At 59.1% G+C, this 17,371-nt stretch overlaps 2 protein-coding genes across 2 annotated transcripts in view; one reads left to right on the top strand and one right to left on the bottom strand.

Moving 5' to 3' along the window:
- The first annotated feature begins 8 nt into the window (after positions 1–8).
- Positions 9–8,809, top strand: Tmem259 (transmembrane protein 259). Its single transcript, XM_013022876.1, has 11 exons — positions 9–146; positions 4,966–5,238; positions 5,842–5,941; positions 6,028–6,138; positions 6,277–6,399; positions 6,486–6,586; positions 6,703–6,760; positions 6,842–6,925; positions 6,999–7,131; positions 7,281–7,380; positions 7,643–8,809. The coding sequence occupies exons 1-11, from the start codon at positions 75–77 to the stop codon at positions 8,186–8,188; spliced, it is 1,701 nt and encodes a 566-aa protein (XP_012878330.1). The 5' UTR covers positions 9–74; the 3' UTR covers positions 8,189–8,809.
- Positions 8,810–8,901: 92 nt separating this feature from the next.
- Grin3b (glutamate receptor, ionotropic, N-methyl-D-aspartate 3B) overlaps positions 8,902–17,371 on the bottom strand; it is an 8,958-nt gene continuing 488 nt past the window's right edge. Inside the window, exons 2-9 of the mRNA XM_013022685.1 lie at positions 15,034–15,626; positions 12,112–13,144; positions 10,482–10,627; positions 10,287–10,402; positions 10,022–10,173; positions 9,613–9,777; positions 9,440–9,507; positions 8,902–9,307 (exon numbers count right to left, since the gene is read on the bottom strand). Of these exons, the coding sequence (XP_012878139.1) occupies positions 8,902–9,307; positions 9,440–9,507; positions 9,613–9,777; positions 10,022–10,173; positions 10,287–10,402; positions 10,482–10,627; positions 12,112–13,144; positions 15,034–15,626 (2,679 nt within the window). The remainder of the gene's footprint in view (positions 9,308–9,439; positions 9,508–9,612; positions 9,778–10,021; positions 10,174–10,286; positions 10,403–10,481; positions 10,628–12,111; positions 13,145–15,033; positions 15,627–17,371) is intronic.

Raw genomic sequence — 17,371 nt, 5'->3', positions numbered from 1 at the left:
CGCGCACCCCCAACCTGAACCCCAACCCCCTCATCAACGTGCGCGACCGGCTGTTCCACGCACTCTTCTTCAAGATGGCTGTCACCTACTCGCGGCTCTTCCCTCCCGCCTTCCGCCGCCTCTTCGAGTTCTTCGTGCTGCTCAAGGTGACGGGACCCCGATCACACCCCCCCCCAACCCCGAGCCTCCATCCCAGAGGCCTCATACCCTCTGACCCCGAGCGTGCCACCTCTGAACCCGAGCGCCTAGAGCTGGAGTGCCACCCTGCCCATCTCCGCCTAGGAAGAATGCCAAGTGACAGACTGTCACCGCGTCGTCGACCCTAGTCCCGGCCTCCTCCTTCCCGGGTCCCCCGTCTCCTTTAGCGGCCCTTACCTCCCCAGGGCCCTCCTCCTGCCCTTTGACCCCTGACTCTGCAGCCTGGGATCCTGAACCCCCACTCACCCTAGTCTGGCCTAGTCCCCAGCCTATCGTCATACCGGTTTTCCCTTCAGCCCTGGGAGCCGCCCTCTTGCCCTGGCTCTTGCCCTGACAGTGGCTTATTTTGGTGTTCCCCTTCCTGGAACCTTCCACCTGCCCCCAGCTCTTCCTGTGCTGAGCCTCTCAGGGCCTTGCTTGGGACAGGGGCTTCCTGCTAGGGTGAGCAGCAGCAATTTCACAGCTGCTCAGGGAGCTTTGAGCCTTGCCTGGGTCTGATTAAACCTCCTATGGGGCTCTGCCTGCCTGTCCTGTCCATGCCCAGTTCTTGAGGCCTCAGGAAGGACAAGTGCCAGCCTCCAGGAAGGAGTTTGGCCCCGGGAAACAGCTAGGTCACCTGGGTTCTGGGTTTCTGACTCCCCCCAGAAAATGGAGAAATGGCAGGGGCAGTGTTGATATCGCTGAGCAAGCTCCTCCTTTTTCTTGTTCTTCTTCTTTTCTTTCGTTTTCTTTTTGTGCGTGTGCCAGAGTACTGAGTCTTGAACTCAGGGCTTGGGTGCTGTCCTTGAGTTTTATTCTGCTCATGGCACGCACTCTACCACTTCAGCTTTTTTTTTGGTGGTTAATTGGAAGTGAGAGGCTCATGGATTTTACTGCCCAGGCTGGGATCGAACTGTAATCCTTAGATATCAGCCTCCTGAGTAGCTAAGATTATAGGTGTGAGCCACCGATGTACCATCACTTCTGGCCGCCACTGCTGGCTTTTTGCTGGTTAATTGGAGTTAAGTGTCTCTCGGACCTTCCTGCCCAGGCTGGCTTCAAACCATCAGCCCCTCTGGTGCCTGGCTTTTTCTTCCTGTCTGCAGAAAGGGGTTAATGCCCATGGACAGGGGAGGTAAGGGTGTGGGCTGAGCAGTTGGGTGGAAGCTGGCTGCTCTTTGGGGTTTGGTGTAAAGGAGCCGAAACCTGGCCCTTGGACAAAGCTGGGAGCCAGTCCTGGCCTCAATCTGAACTTCTAAGGAAGTCCCCCTGCATGTGCAGATAGCACAGTGCCCAGGTGTGAGGAGCTGGCCTTTCAGGCAGGTGCTGCACCCTAAAACAGCAGGTTCTGCCTGCCTTCTTCCTCTCTGTAGCCCCTAGCACAGCTTGGTTCTTCCCTGCCCTGTTGAGAGGTGATGGTGGCTGAGGGGGTGGTTCTGTGACACTGAATCTGGAATCCTGTGTCAGGGTCCCTGATGCTCTGAACCTGTGGACAAAGGCTTGTGTGTGGAGTGGATTTTCCTCAGAGTGGGCTGGGTCTCTGAAGGGGCTCAGGTGCCTTTGAGCACCACTCAGTTACTGAGGCGCACGCCCATGCCAAACCTCCCTGAAGGTGTGCTTGGTGTGGTGGAGAACCACACTCTGGTCCCACTGCCACCTGATATAGAAGGGGCTGGCCTTTGGGGGATCCCTGCAGGCCTGGCTCTTGTCTTCCAGGCAGGTGCCACTCAGAGCAGTACAGCTTGTGTTGGGCCACTGGCATTGGTCGCCCTGTGCTGCCAAGTAGGAGCCTCAAAGAAGGTTGAGCCCTTGGGATGCTTTCAGCCTCCCTGAGTCTCTTAGCTTAGAGATGCTGGGTGGTGGGGTTGCTGGTAGAACTGAGGATTTGTTCATCAGGAAGTGTGCCATCACAGCTGGTGCCTTTTATTTCCTTTATTTGTGAAGCCCAGGCCGGAACAACTGCTTTCTGAGGTTGTGCTGGGTTCCAGGAAGCTCTCTTTCTTCTCTGCTTCCTGCCCACCAGGCCGCCTGGCTGATGCTCTGTGGACCTGAGTAGCCAAACTCTGTTTCCACACACTCTGAGCCTCGGGCTGCTGGGAAAGGTGGCTGCATCCTGGCCCAGAGACGTAGTAAGACAGAGACTGGTAAAACTGCAGTGCTGTCTTCTGGCAGCCAGTGCTGGATGTGGCCAGGGCCCTGCTCTCTGGTGAATCGGGATAGCAAGCAGTGTGCCCCTCTTGGGGATACCGAGGACCGAGGAGAGGACAGACTCCAGGCCCCTACTCTCTCTTGGGGGAGGAGGGGACTGTCACTATGGCCACTCCTGGGAGTCTCTGTGCTGTGCCCTTGAGAGGGAAGCAGCGGGGTGCTGAGTAGAAAAGACCTGGGTTTTTCCTGCAGACTCTAGCTGGGGCTGTGGGGGGGCTACCTTCTCGGAGGAGAAAAGTGTGGTCTCTTGAGACTCGCAGAGATAGGCCAGTGGGCTTGGACCTGGTTCCTGGGGATCAGGGAGTGAGGCCAGGGGGCTTCCTGGAGGCGGTGGCAGGGGCAGGCAGCTTCTGCAGCCTCATGTCTGCTTAGTGCTTTGTCCCTGTCTCCCTGTGCTCTGGGATGCAGCACCGAGGGTGCGTTGGGGAAGGGTGGTGCCAGGAGTGAGGCTGAGCATGGGGTGGGGAAGTGCAGGGAGTGGCCACCAAAGTGGGAGAGCCAGGGTCCTGGCGGTCGGGCCCAGGGCAAGCTGGCTGGAAGTTTGGGGCCAGCAGTGGGACACAGGGTTTGGTCTGGGTCACCAAAGCATGTGGAGTGGCAGAGGGCAGCCTTGGCCGGAGGACCCAGGGGTGAGTCTGGATGGGTGTTACCCGCTCATTGCTCTGGAATGGGGAAACTGAGGCCCAGACAAGAGCTGGTCTTGTTGGGTAGGGCAGAGACCCAGTAGGTTAGTGAAGGAAACCATATGGGTGTCTTCTGGGCCTGACCAGCATGGGGCACCTGGTTTGAGAGTGTGACCATTGCTAAGGCAGCTGGAGGGGGACACCAGGGTAACAGCTGAGCCACAGCTCTAAGGGGCCTAGAGGCTATGTGACCAAGTCCACACATCCACAGAGGCGACCCCACTGTGGGGTCAGGTCCAGGCCTGTGGGAGGCATGTGGGGCAGGACGTGGGTCCCTCAGCATCACCTCGGATTCAGGTCTGCCCAGGGCCACTGGTCTGTTCATGGTGACGGTCAGCTGGAGGCCTGGTCTGCCGCCCTTGTGACCTCAGGTCTGCAACCCCTCTGCCCCAGTTTCTTCCTCTGTGAGTTCGGGCAGTGGTGGCCGGGTATCCCTGAGAAGCATGCAGCCCCTGGCTTGGGACATGCTGTGTCAGCACTGTTGTGTGGTGCAGGCCTGTTGTCCAGTGCTGACCCCTAGCTTTTAGTGCTTTTGGTTGTGAGGGACAGAAGCTTTTACTTCTACTTGGCCCCAGAGGAGAAGCTTTGAATCTCTTGTGAGCCTTGTGCCAGCTTCTGCTGTGATCCAGGATGCCAGCAGGAGCTGAGACCTATGGCCTCTTTCTGCCATTTGCTGAGTCTTTGCTCACTTGAGGTTATAGCCATTGGGTCTGGCCAGAATTCTCCATGGGGGGGGGGGGGTCTGGCTGCCTGTGGGCATGGAAGGGATAGAGTTCTGGCAGTTGTGCTCATGACTCTGTGGCCACCAGCAGCTCATTCTTCCCTGAATACCGGGCCTCTGTCAGCAGAAAGGTTTTGTGTTCTAGCATCTCTGGTCTGGGTGGGCCTCTCTGGCTATAGTTTTAGAGTCCAGACACCTCTTCCCTGGGGAGTCTGGGAACTCTGGAAGTGCATTTGGCAGGCATGTATATGGCATGGGAGACTGTGCTGGTAAAGCATCCAGCTCTTAGCAGAGTACCATACAACTCCCTGGAGCCCCCTTCCCCCAGGGTCCTCCACCTGTTCCATGCCAGAGCAGTCATGACAGCCCTGCATGTCCCCAAACACCACCAGGGCTCCTGAGGGCGAAGGTGGCTGCTGTTCCACTTTATAGATGAGGAAGCTTCTTGGGCCTGTCCTGAATGCCTGGGTCCTGCCCACAAGGGTCAGCTGTGTCCTTGGCCTGTGTCAGGCCTGGCAGGGGTGCAGAGGCTGCCTAGCCAGGAAAGGCTATTCTTAGCTGGTGAGATCAGGGGCTCTGAGAACAGAGGCAAACTGTGGTGTATGTGTAGTCCAGAGCCCAGCTGGCCTCACCTGGGTGGCAGGCCTCGCAGGCAGCCTGGTGGACACAGAACTGGTGCCCTGAGCCCAGCCCCACATCTTGGGTGGAGTCTCACCCACAAGACCCGACAGAGAGCCTGTCTTCTACCTGAGAAATCATGGCCAGTCACCAGTATTCAGAGCCTAAGGCCTTTAACCAGGGGGCTCACTCTTATAATCCTAGTTATTCAAAAGATCTGAGATCAAAAAAAAAAAAAGATCTGAGATCAAATCAGAGATCAGAGGACCAAGAGTCAAAGCCAAGCCCAGGCTGGAAAGTTGGTGAGATTCTTATCTCCAGTTAACCAGAAGTGGAAAAGCCAGAAGTGGAGGTGTGGCTTAAGTAGTAGAGTGCCAACCCAGACCCTGAGTTCGAGCTCCAGTACTTGCACACACCAAATAGATACAGAGAGAGAGAGAAACCCAAGACCCTTGAGCCTTTCATGGGCTGTAGGCCCAATCAGGACTTGAGTTGCCGGGGACTTCCTTCTCCTCCTGTCACCTGCCAAGCAGGTCCACTCACTGCTGTTCTCCTCAGGCCCTGTTTGTGCTCTTCGTGCTGGCCTACATCCACATCGTCTTCTCCCGCTCACCCATCAACTGCCTGGAGCATGTGCGTGACAGGTGGCCGCGGGAGGGCATCCTTCGCGTGGAGGTGCGGCACAACTCGAGCCGCGCACCCGTCTTCCTGCAGTTCTGTGATGGCGGCCGCCAGAGCTTCTCGGGCCTGGCTGTGGAGCCAGGAGGCCTGGAGCTGGAGGAGGAGGAGGAGGAGCTGACCATGGAGATGTTTGGGAACAGCTCTGTTAAGGTGAGCTCTGAGCAGCGGGTGTAAAACTGAGTGAAGGAGACTCATGCCAGGAGAGGGGCCACCCTTCAAAGGGCTTGGCAGCGCGCTGTCTGCTTGGCCTTGATGGCCTTCAGTGAGGGTGGAGATGGGCCTGGTTCTGGGGTGGTGGACGGCAGAAGTGGCAGGGGAGAAGACAAGGGCTGAGCCAAGAAATCTGCACCCACCTGAGGTGGCACGTGGTAGAGGGATGAGCATCTGTCATCCCTATGGTGGGGGTGGGGGCATCTCAGCCTCCATCCATGATGCTCCAGCTATGGCGGGGGGAGGTGTTAGCGGGAGCATCTGACACTTGGCCCTGGGACCTGAGGCCTCTGCCCAAACTCTGCTTGAGTCCCCAGCTTCAGGGTTCAAACCCTTTCCTGGAACCACATACGGGGGAGGCTTGGGACTGGGGTAGAGTTCTGGGCCTTGACAGAAGTACAGGAAGTTTGAGCCTTGTGTGTGATAGGACAGTGGTCCCAGTCTAGGGGGGAGGGTGGGGTGGAGCCCAGGGGCTGCACCTGAAGAGTTGGTCCTCAGGTCCCAGATGACCACACTGATGCCTTGGTCCCTGGTTGCCCACAGTTTGAGCTGGACATTGAGCCCAAGGTGTTCAAGCCACCAGGTGGAGCTGAGGCCTTGAATGACAGCCAGGAATTTCCCTTCCCGGAGACACCTGCCAAAGGTATACTCAGAGCTGTGGGCCGGTAGGGGGTGGGGCGGGGTGAGGGTGGGCCCACGAGCCAGGGCTCACCAGCCTTGTCCCTACAGTGTGGCCCCAGGATGAGTACATCGTGGAGTACTCGCTGGAATATGGCTTTCTGCGGCTGTCACAGGCCACGCGCCAGCGCCTCAGTATCCCCGTCATGGTCGTCACGCTGGGTGAGTCCAACCCCGTGCCACAGGGTGTCATGCTGCCATGGGGTGGGACCGTGGCCCGAGGACCCCACCCAGCCACAGGACACCTCTCCGGGGCACCTTTTCCCCTGCTCTGCTAGCCCTGACTGCGCCCTCCCACAGATCCTACTCGAGACCAGTGCTTTGGGGACCGGTTCAGCCGCCTGCTGCTGGATGAGTTCCTGGGCTATGATGACATCCTCATGTCCAGTGTGAAGGGCCTGGCTGAGAATGAGGAGAACAAGGGTAGGGTGCAGGCTGGGGAGGTGGGTCCGGCCCAGGCAGGTAGGGGAAGGTGTGGGTCTAGGCCGTTCTCACTGCCTTCCCCACAGGCTTCCTGCGGAACGTGGTGTCTGGTGAGCACTACCGCTTTGTCAGCATGTGGATGGCCCGCACATCCTACCTGGCCGCCTTCGTGATCATGGTCATCTTCGTGAGTGTGAGGGGCCGGTGGGGTCCTGGGGAGGAGCTGTGGGTGGGGCCTCGGTAGGGGCGGGGCTCTGGGATGTCAACTCCCCGCAGCCCCTCACCCCTGCGCCTCCCTTGCAGACACTCAGCGTGTCCATGCTGCTCCGCTACTCCCACCACCAGATCTTCGTCTTCATCGGTGAGTCCCGGCCAGCCGCGGGGGGCGGGGCGGGCTCGCCCCCAGGCCCTCACGAGTGGCCCCCGCGCCCTGTGCCCGCAGTGGACCTGCTGCAGATGCTGGAGATGAACATGGCCATCGCCTTTCCCGCAGCACCTCTGCTGACTGTCATCCTGGCCCTCGTCGGTGAGGACTCTGCCCAGCACCCCCCACCCTCACCCCACCCCGCCTGCTCCAACCGTGCTGCCTGTCCCCACAGGGATGGAGGCCATCATGTCTGAGTTCTTCAACGACACCACCACAGCCTTCTACATCATCCTCATCGTGTGGCTGGCTGACCAGTACGATGCCATCTGCTGCCACACCAACATCAGCAAGCGGCACTGGTTGCGGTGAGCTGGGCGGGGCGGGGCGGGGCGGGGCGGGGCTGGGCGGGGCTGGGCGGGGCTGGGCGGTTAGGGTTACTGGAGGGCTGGGGACGAGGGGCAGTGTGGGTCCAGGCAGGTGAGTCTGCCAGTGCTCATGGCCCTGCCCTGCACAGGTTCTTCTACCTGTACCACTTCGCTTTCTACGCCTACCACTACCGCTTCAATGGGCAGTACAGTAGCCTGGCCCTGGTCACATCCTGGCTGTTCATCCAGGTGAGGCCTGGGTGGGTAGGAGGGTCTGGTGGTACACAGGGGAGACAGGCTGGTGAGGTCCCCAGGCAGTGTGGGTCCTTGCTCTGGGCCTTGCTGCCCCCCTGGCACACTGCTGCTGCTGGGGGCACTGCCTCCTGTAAGCCAGCCCCACCCCGCAGGGCAGCGTGGACAGCGGGTGGGACCTCCCCTCATTTCTGGTATGGTGTCCCCCTCTCCTGGTCTGGGGCCTTCCTGGGCTCTGACCCGCCTCTTCCACCCACAGCATTCCATGATCTACTTCTTCCACCACTACGAGCTGCCAGCCATCCTGCAGCAGATCCGCATCCAGGAGATGCTGCTACAGAGCCCACAGCTGGGTCCTGGGACGCCCACAGCGCTGCCCGACGACCTGAACAACAACTCTGGCACCCAAGCCACCACCCCTGACCCTGCAGGCCAGCCACTCGCCCTGGGCCCGGGCTCCACTGGAGTCGGCGGAGGGCCTGGGCCTGGAGCTGCAGCACCCAGCTCCCTGGGGGCTGTGGCAGCATCTGTGGCAGCAGCCACTGGAAGTGACCTGGGCTGGATGGCCGAGACAGCTGCCATCATCTCTGATGCCTCATTCCTGTCTGGCCTGAGTGCCTCACTATTGGAGCGACGGCCTGCGAGATCCCTGAGCCCCAGCGGGAGCCCACCCCACACCTCCCAGGACAGTGCTCCTCAGAGTGACTCATTGGCATCTGATGCAGCCCCAACGGAGGCTTCGGGGAGTGGACCCAGCCCTGCCACCCCAGGCTCAACAGATGCACCTTCCCAGGTCGGGTCCTGAGAAGCCCCTGAGCCACCTGTCCCTGCTTCTGCAGCTGGTGGGGCGGAGGAAGCCATCCCTGGGGGGCACCAGTGTCCTCTACCTCCTTCTTCCGGACCACCTGTCTGCTCAGGATGGTGGGGGGTTCATCCAGTTTGTGAGAGGTGGGGCCTGTCTTGCCAGATCAGATGTGGAGCCCACCAAGGCTTGACCTGCTAGTCAGCTGGGTTTGTGGTGGTCTGTGAAGGGGATGGAGTGGAGACTTGGAAGGTTCTGGAAGATCTGAGTGTACTGGCCCATGTGCAGTCCAGGGCAGCAGTAGGTCAAGGGTGGGCAAGGCTACCACGCGGAGGAGCAGGCAGGGCGGGACGGGGCCTCGCACACCTTTGTGCTGTCCAGCCCTGCCTGGTGCTCCCTGCGCAGTGCCTTCTCCACGGCCACCCCTGTCCACGAGAGCGACCAGCCTGGGGTCCCCAAGAGAGAAGAGCTGCGGCTCAGGCGCAGGGACACAGGTGCCAAGAGCAGTGGCCAGGGTCCAGCCCTGCTCGCATGGGAGTGGCCGGGTCAGGCTGCTCATTCCATTCTATTTAATTGCGGTGTACGAAGTTGTTTGTATATAGAATAAACTGTCTGTGGACAGGGTGCGGTCTGCATGTTCGGGGGACCCGGCCCTCCCAGCCCACCCTGCCTGGACGGCTGGCAGGTGGGTGGCAGATGTGGCTCCTCACTGCTCCTCACTGCTGGTCCTCGTCGTCATCTGGGCTGCCTGCTGCCTGCAGCAAGCGCAGGGGCCGGTGGCGCACGCCGCTCCCGAGCTGGGCCCGCAGCTCCCCGCGCCTCAGCAGGGCTTGGCGGAGTCGCTCCTTCACATCCTCGATGTGCCGCGCCAGCGCCTCCAGCTCAGCCGTGCGCGGGGCCGCCGGCCTCCCGTTGGAGCACAGCCACACGGGGCCCCCTGGTGGCAGGGGCTCCACACAGGCCTCCCTGTCCCTGGCGTCAGCTTCACCCGCCTCCGAGTCCGGGGCCGCAGCCGCCCCTGGCTCCAGCAGGAAGCGCACTCGGCGCTCTTTGCCCACAGCCCTGCGCACACGTTTCCAGCGCCCGGGGCCTTCGGGGTCCAGCCGCGGCTCCTCGGCTCCACTAGGGACAGGAACGGGGCTAAGCAACACCCCACCGGCCACGTCCACCTTGGCCACAGTGGCCTGCAGGGAGGCCCGGAGCCGGGACCCCACCAAGGGCTGTTGGTCCCTCCCACAGGTGGCCCGTCCTTACCTGGGCTCTGGCTCCAGCCTTTCCTGTGGCCCCTCTGGTGGCCCGGTGTTGAGCGCCCGGTGGATTTTCTGAGACCCACACAGTCCCCATTGGTGGTGTGCTGGGCTAGGGGCCCACCGCTCTGGCAGGCCTGCAGCCCGCCCTGCCCCTGTGCAGCCCACAGCCCACCTCACCTGGCTGGTGTGTAGCCAGTACTGCAGCCTGTTGCCACGGCGGATGCGGGGCAGTGCCAGGCGGTAGAAGACATGCTCACCCAAAGAGCTAAGCAGGGCACTGCCCAGGCCCAGGCAGAGCAGCACGAAGAGCCCCGAGAAGTGGTAGATGCCCATTTGGAGGGTCTGGGATGGAACACAAGCAGGGATCCCACATGATCACATGACAAAGACCCCTGCATGGAGAGGGTGGGGTCCGGACCAGAGGAGGGCTGGGGCCTGTGGAGCCAGGATGAGATGGGGACGTGGGAGCTGGGGTTTTGTAGGACAAAAACAAGTGCACAAGAATGATCAGGGGGTCTGGCACCTCAGGCAGCCTCCGGGGCCCCTAGGCCTACCCTCCACCTCTGTGTCTGAAGCCCTTCCTCACCTCCGTCACGGCGAAGGCCCGCTTTCCACAAGGCACCATCTTGTACCACTTGTCATGGAGCAGGTCGATGAAGCCAGAAGATTTGTAGCGGCTGATGAACTCAGACAGGTTGGAAGTAAGTGGTGAGTTCTGGGGCAGTCCAATGCCGTAGCCTGGGGAACCCAGGCAGGTGGAACACAACCCCAGGAGAGCTGTACCCCCACATGGGGCACCTCAGCCCTGCCCCCACGAGCCCCCTGGCTCCCCACCATTCGGCCCCCCTCACCCTCAATGGCGAAAGGCTTGCCCACTGTCAGCAATTTACAGTCCGCGTCGATGGACACCTCGTAGTCCAGCAGTGACTTGTCCATGATGAAGGCGTTGAGTTTGGGGGGGTCGCTCCTGGGGGGAGGCAGGGTCAGTGGGGTAGGATCGGCAGCGCGACCTCCCACACACACCCTGCCCCCGGGCCGGGTCTCACGTGAGCATGGCCACGCCATCGGGCGTGGTGGGTGCACTGTGGCGCCGCATGTGTGCGTACATCTCCGGGAAGCTCGCCTTGATGTAGGCCTCTGCACTGCTCTCCCACACTGTCCCGAAGCGGAAGCCCTGGGACGGGTGGTGCAGCTGTGGGAAGTGGGCAGAGATCAGCAGTGCCCACCATCCTGGGAACCCCTCCCCAGCCATGATACCCATCAAGATCCTGGCCCTGCCCAGGGGGCAAGGTCACTTGGTTGAGACCTTCGGTTTATAAAGCCTGAGCATCCATCTACATGGGGAGGAAATGTCACCTTCAACTTGCCTCCTCAGTGGCTTCTCTTGGGGTCCTAAGGGAACCCCAAACCACTCTCTTCTGTCCCCTTCACATTCACCTGCCCCTCAGATTCCCATTCTACCCCACCCCACCCCCACAGCCAGTCCACCTTGTATACCAGGAACAAACCACCTACTGTAGACCTGCCCAAACTCACCAGGGCCAGGCCCCACCATGCTCTTCAGCATCCATCCAATCACCCTCCCTCCATCCTCCCCCTCCCCCCTCCCATCCTTCTCCCACCCACCCCACCCCCGATCCTCCCATTATGCACCCAGGATCTAACCCTGGACCAGCCCACTCTTCCCCAATCCTGCTTTTTTTCTTTTCAAGCCCTAGTACTGGGCTTGAACTCTGGGCCTGAGTGCTGTCCCTAAGCGCTTTTACTCAAGGCTAGAGTTGTACCCATTGAGCCAGGGCTCCACTTTCAGCATTTTTATATGTGGTTAATCAGAGCCAGGGCTGGCTTCAACCCTTGATCTTCAGATCTCAGCCTCTGAGTAGCTAGGATTACAGGTGTGAACCATCAGTGCCAGGCTTCCAATCTTCCTTCTTTCCTTCCTTCTTTTTTTTTTTTTTGATCGGTCGTGGGGCTTGAACTCTGGGCTTGGGCGCTGTCCCTGCGCTCTTCAGCTCAAGGAGAGTGCTCTACCGCTTCAGCCATAGCGCCACTTCCAGTTTTTGAGTGGTTTATTGGAGATAAGAGTCTCACAGACTTTCCTGCCAGGGCTGGCTTTGAACTGTGATCCTCAGATCTCAGCCTCTTGAGTAGCTAGGATTACAGGTGTGAGCCACTGGTGCCCGGCTCTTCCTTCCTTCCTTCCTCCCTTTTTTTTTTTTTTTTTTGTTGGTATAGGGCTTGATCGGGGTCTGGGTGCTGTCCCTTGAGCAATTCTGCGCAAGGCGAGCGCTCTACTACTTGAGCCACAGCACCACTTCCAGTTTTCTGGTGGTTAATTGGAGATCAGAGTCTCATGGACTTTCCTGCCTGAGCTGGTCTTGAACCTTGAGCCTCAGATCTCAGCCTCCTGAGTAGCTAGGATTACAGGCGTGAGCCACCAGCACCTGGCCTTTCTTTCTTTTATGTTCTTTCTACTAGTTTTGGGGCTTTTACTTGAGGCCTCACTCTCTAGCTTGACTTTTTCACTCAAAGATGGCACTCTACCACTTGGGCCATACTTCCCTTTCTGGCTGCTGCTGCTGTTGTTGGATGGCCATGCCCTGTGTTTGCCATTCCCTGACCACACTTTGGTACAGCTCAACTCTGGGTATCCTCCATCCCATGCTGACCACCTACCTTGGGGTCATGGATTCCTGACAGCTCCTCAAAGGTCTTGTCCCCCACCATGACAGCCGCCAGATTGGCCGTGTAGCTCGACAGGACCAGCAGGCAGAAGATGGCCCAGAGGTTCATGAGGAAGCGCCCAGTAGGACATTTGGGCGTCTTGCTGGAGACTGTACGCCCAAAAAGGATGGCGTAGCAGAGGTTGAGAGCCGAGGAGTAAGAAAACACAGTGTCCCGGTTACGGCCACGTGGCGTGAGGCCGTAGGGACTGCGCCACTCGTACAGGGTGAGGAAAAGCGCGGTCAGGTGCAGGGCGGCGAAGACACCCACCCACATAGACCAGTGCAGAGGCCACATGAAGGCCCCGATGGGTGAGGCGGTGTCGCGCGTGCGCACCATGATGCCCAGACTGGTAGAGAAGAAGGGGCTGGTGAAGTCCACCACCTGAGAACGGGCTGAGTTGATGCTGAAGCTAGTGACCGCCATGTGGGCCCTGCCAGCCAGCAGATCACCCACCAGGCCGGTCCAGCGGCCATCACGCAGGGCCCCGTACTTGCCATCGCCCACAATGTACAGCTCAAAGTCAAAGGGCGTGTCCTCGGCCAGCCGCTCCAGCAGGTCAATGCAGTAACCATAGCAACATTTACGCAGGGCCCAGGGCACAGAGCCATTGGCCAGTGCAGCAAACAGTGCGTCTAGTGTGGCTGAGTCATTGGTGCTAGGGTCCAGGCACAGCTGTCCCGCTGGGCACTGCCCGTCCTCATCCGGCTCACGCACGAACACAAAGGGATGTTCCACTAGTGTCACCACACGAAGCTTTGGCCGAGTCTGGGCCCCGGGTGGGGATGGGGGGCGGACACCGGCAGTGCCTGGTTCCAAGACCAGCTGCCCGTCCCGCCAGCTGCCCACCGTAGCCCAGGCTGGGTCACCCCACGGGTCTCTGCGCAGGCTCCACACCTTGAAGCTTCGGGTTATATGCACCTGGGATGAACTTGTCACCCACACAGGCCCCGTACGGCCCTGGAAGGAGGTGTTGGCCAAGAACCTGGGGGTGGGGGGTGTGAAGAGAGGCTGGAGCACACACGTAGGCCCCACTGGGGTTCCTGGCCTAAACAGTGGGGTCCACTTTTCCCAACCTGATCTGATTCCTTCCTAGCGGACGCACCTGTCCCCCTGAATACCTGGCCTGCAGCCAACTTAACCACCCAGGTGCCAAAGACCTAGAGCTGATTATTACTGGGGGATTGTTTGCCCCAAAATGCCGCTTCATTTTCAAGGATGGAGACAGCTATACAGCAAATTGTGTGTGTGTGTGTGTGTGTGTGTTTGCATGCATGTGTGTGCATTGGGGCTTGAACTTACGGCCTGAGTGCTGTTCCTAAACTTTTTTGCTCAAGGCTAGCACTCTACCACTTGAGCCACAGTGCCACTTCTGGCTTTGGAGCTGAGTCTCACAGACTTTCCTGCCCAGGCTGGCTTTGAACTGGGATCCTCAGATCTCAACCTCCTGAGTAGTTAGGATCACAGGTGTGAACCATCCAGTATCCAGTGGAGCTGCCATTTTAATACAAAGGGGCCGGGCTGGGAAGGTGGCTTAGAGGTAGAGTGCTTGTGTAGCATGCATGAAGCCTTGGGTTCCATTCCTCAGTACCACATATACAGAAAAGGCCAAAAGTGGTGCTGTTGCTCATGTGGTAGAGTGCTAGCCTTGAGCAAAAGAAGCACAGGGACAGTTTTCAGGCCCTGAGGAGTTCAAGCCCTAGGACTGGAAAAAAAAAATACAAAGGGGCCAACATAGCTTCGTGAGAAGGTAACTCTGATGAGGAAGTAGACTGAGGAAAATGTCTGGCATGAGTCACTGGTGCTGTCTGTTAGATTTTTTTTTTTAAGTCCTAGGGCTTGAACTCAGGGCCTGAGTACTGTCCTTGAGCTTTTGTGCTCAAGGCTAGTGTTCTACTACTTTGAGCCACAGTGCCACTTCCGTTTGGAGATAGTTAATTGGAGATAAGAATCTTATGGGGGGGGGCTGGGAAGGTAGCTCGGTGGTAGAGCGCTTGCCTTGCATGCTCGAGGCCCTGGGTTCGATTCCTCAACCCCACATAAGCAAAAAGAAAAAAGCCGGAAGTGGCTCTGTGGCTCAAGTGGTAGAGTGCTAGCCTTGAGCTGAAGAGCTGAGGGACAGCGCCCAGGCCCAGAGTTCAGGCCCCACGACCGGACCAAAAAAAAAAAAAATAGAATCTTATGGACGGGGCTGGGAAGGTGGCTCAGTGGTAGAGTGCTTGCCTTGCATGCATGAGGCCCTAGGTTAGATTCCTCAGCACCACATAAGCAGAAAAAGCTGGAAGTGGCGCTGTGGCTCAAGTAGTAGGGCGCTAGCCTTGAGCTGAAGAGCTGAGGGACAGTGCTCAGGCCCCATGACCGACAAAAAAAAAAAAAAGAATTTTATAGACTTTCCTGCCTGGGCTGGCTTTGAACAGCAATACTCCTCCTGAGTAGCTAGGATTACAGGTGTGAGTGATCCACCAGCTCCCAGCTTGTTGGAGTTTTTTTATTTTTTTGGTCAGTTGTGGGGCTTGAACTCTGGGCCTGGGCGCTGTCCCTGAGCTCTTCAGCTCAAGGCTAGTGCTCTACCACTTGAGCCACAGTGCCACTTCTGGTTTTCTGGGGGTTCATTGGAGATAAGAGTCTCATGGACTTTCCCACTCTGGCTGACTCAGAACTGTGATGCTCAGATCTCAGCCTCCTGAGTAGCTAAGATTACAGGCGTGAGCCACCAGCGCCTGGCAACTTGCTGGATTTTTGAGACAAGGCCACATTGATTAGCCATCTGCCTTCTGCCTAGGCTTTCTATCTACTGAGATCATGGCAGGGCCACCACACTTGGCAGATGGGTACTTGAGGGCCCGGATCCCCTCCCCTAAGCTCCCCACTCACCGTGCCAAGAAGCTCCCTGCAGACTCTGGTCCCGCCCGTGGCAGCTCCTCACAGTTCACTGTGGTCGGGAGCAGGGCTCGCTCGGGCTGCACGTGGGCTGCACTGCTCAGTGCCTGGGTCATGAGCTCCAGGGCATCATGAATGGCATCTTCCAGTGGGGGTCGGGTCACCTCCCCCAATGCCAGCACACCAGGAGGTAAACCAGTGGTGGGCAGCGCCTCAGCAGGCAGCGGGGTACCCAGCAACCAGCGGGGCCCGGGTGGTGCGGCCTCAAGCACCCGGCCGATACGGGCAGTGTCACAGCCGAGGAGGACAGCTGCGGAGACTGGGGCTTCCTCTCCTGCCAGTGTCCCCAGCGGGGCCAGGCGAGTGTGCAGTGCTGTGTCTTCAGTGTCTGGCCTGCTCAAGTCCAGCACAAGCTTTGGGGCCTGGCCTGCCCGACTTGTCCACAGGGCCACCAGACTACTGGGGTCCCGGACACGGCAGTGGACGAGGCCGATATTCTCCCAGGCATGCGCGTGCAGCAAGGACACCAGCACATCCAGCAGCGTCTCCAGGGGGCTGGCCCAGTCCAGTTGCAGGTGAAACGGGGTCTGGGAAGGGGTGGCTATAAATTAGGGTGGGTGGTCTCCACGTCCCATGATCCCCATTCTACCCCATCATAGATGTCCAATAAATAGATGTCATCTCAAAAGCCCTGCCTTCTCCCAGTCCAACCTTGCTCTCAACCCTCCTTGTTACTAGCACAAAGTTCAACCTCCTTAGCTTGACACTCATAGCCTCAAGTTTTGGCTCTGCCCACTGTGACAGTGCCCCACTTTGGAGATTTTTTTGGGGGGGGTTGTTCTCCCAGCCAGAATACCCTTCTGTCACTAGACATCCTGCAAAACCCAGTTCTATTGCCCCTCCTCTCTGCAGACTTCGCCATCCATCTAGGCAAACCCTGGGCTTCCTTTATGAACTCCCTTGCCCCTTGGGTACCCACCTCCATCTCATTCCTGACCTCATCCCCTCCCCCCCTGCCTGAAGTCCCCTCAAAGGTCAAGAACCATGGCTACCTGTGGACTGTCCAGTTGTAATACCCAAGCTCAGAGCTAATTGGATCACTCCCCACTAGGATACCTTTCTTACACATTACGGTGCCCCTTAGGCCAGCATAGACTGGCTACCCCTCTGTACCCAGGGCTTGTGTAGTGTTTTGGGGACTTGTTCCCAGGTGCATGGAGGCATAACAGCCTTACCAGAAATCTAAGGTAGATGGCACTTGGTCTGCGTGTGACCAGAGTGTTTGGTGCTGGAGGACAGGCAGGGGATATAGCTTGAATCCCCGAGGGCCAGGCGAGACTCAGAGGCCCTAAAAAGGCCAAGCCTAGGACACCAAAGACCCATGGGTGCAGTTCCCAAACATTACAGCAGAGGGCACCACAGGCCTGGGTTTATGTCTGCACCTTTCATTAGGCCCAGGAAGGTTAGGAGGATGGGGAGGGCGCGCCTTTGGGCCCAGAGTTCCAAGTTGGGTTTGGAAGGAGGGAGGCAGTAGGGTCTTTAACCCTGGCCCTCCATGCTTCCATGGGTCCCCCCTCACCAGGCCCCAGACCTGAGCTGAGTTCTCTTTGCTGGCTCTAGGAGGGAGGGGATCTTTCTCTAAAGATCCCTGGAAATCTGCCCCGCCTTCTCTGCTCCCCTTATTTCATTTGTTCCCGGAATCTGAACAGAGCTGACATTAAGAAGAAAGAATTTGGGAGGCCCATCAAGGATGGGACGTGAATAATAGCGGCTGCCTGGGAACCGGGGAGCTGGAAGGGGTGGCGGGAAGAGCCATGCTTCGCTTTGAGGGTCCTCGGAAGAAAGGAGAGAATGCTGCCAGGAAAGAGGTCTTGGGGGCACCCCCAGCTAATGGCTGCGCTCCCAACCACAGGTGATGGCAAGAACTCGGGGCTGCGGGGGGAGAAGGAGGGTCCGTCCAAGGAGGAGGAGAGACAGGGGGTCTCTGCAACACGTCTTACGGACTGGGGTCCGGAAAAGACCTGTGCGCCCCTAGAGAAGGCGTCTCCCGGATGCCCGCGTCCAGGCTTCAGAGACATCCAGGCCCTGAGCCCGGGGGCTCCAGCCTCCTAGCCAACAACCTCCCTGCGCCCCGGGGTTCCAGCCTCCTAGCCAACAACCTCCCTGCGCCCCGGGGCAGCCCCCGGTCATCCCGCCCCTGGGTTCCCCGTTCCCGGTGCCCTGGGGACATCCGGCTTCCGGGAGTCCGGGCTCCCCCAAATCCCCACCCCGCAGCCTTCGCGCGCCTCCCGCCCCGGACCCCGGACCCCGGTCCCCGATCGCCGCGCGAGCG

This window comes from Dipodomys ordii, unplaced genomic scaffold (genome assembly GCF_000151885.1).
Source record: "Dipodomys ordii isolate 6190 unplaced genomic scaffold, Dord_2.0 Scaffold64, whole genome shotgun sequence".
In the NCBI taxonomy this organism is placed as follows: Eukaryota; Metazoa; Chordata; class Mammalia; order Rodentia; family Heteromyidae; genus Dipodomys; species Dipodomys ordii.
The sequence above is the reverse complement of the archived record's forward strand: the minus strand, read 5'-3'. Positions and strand labels throughout refer to the sequence as shown.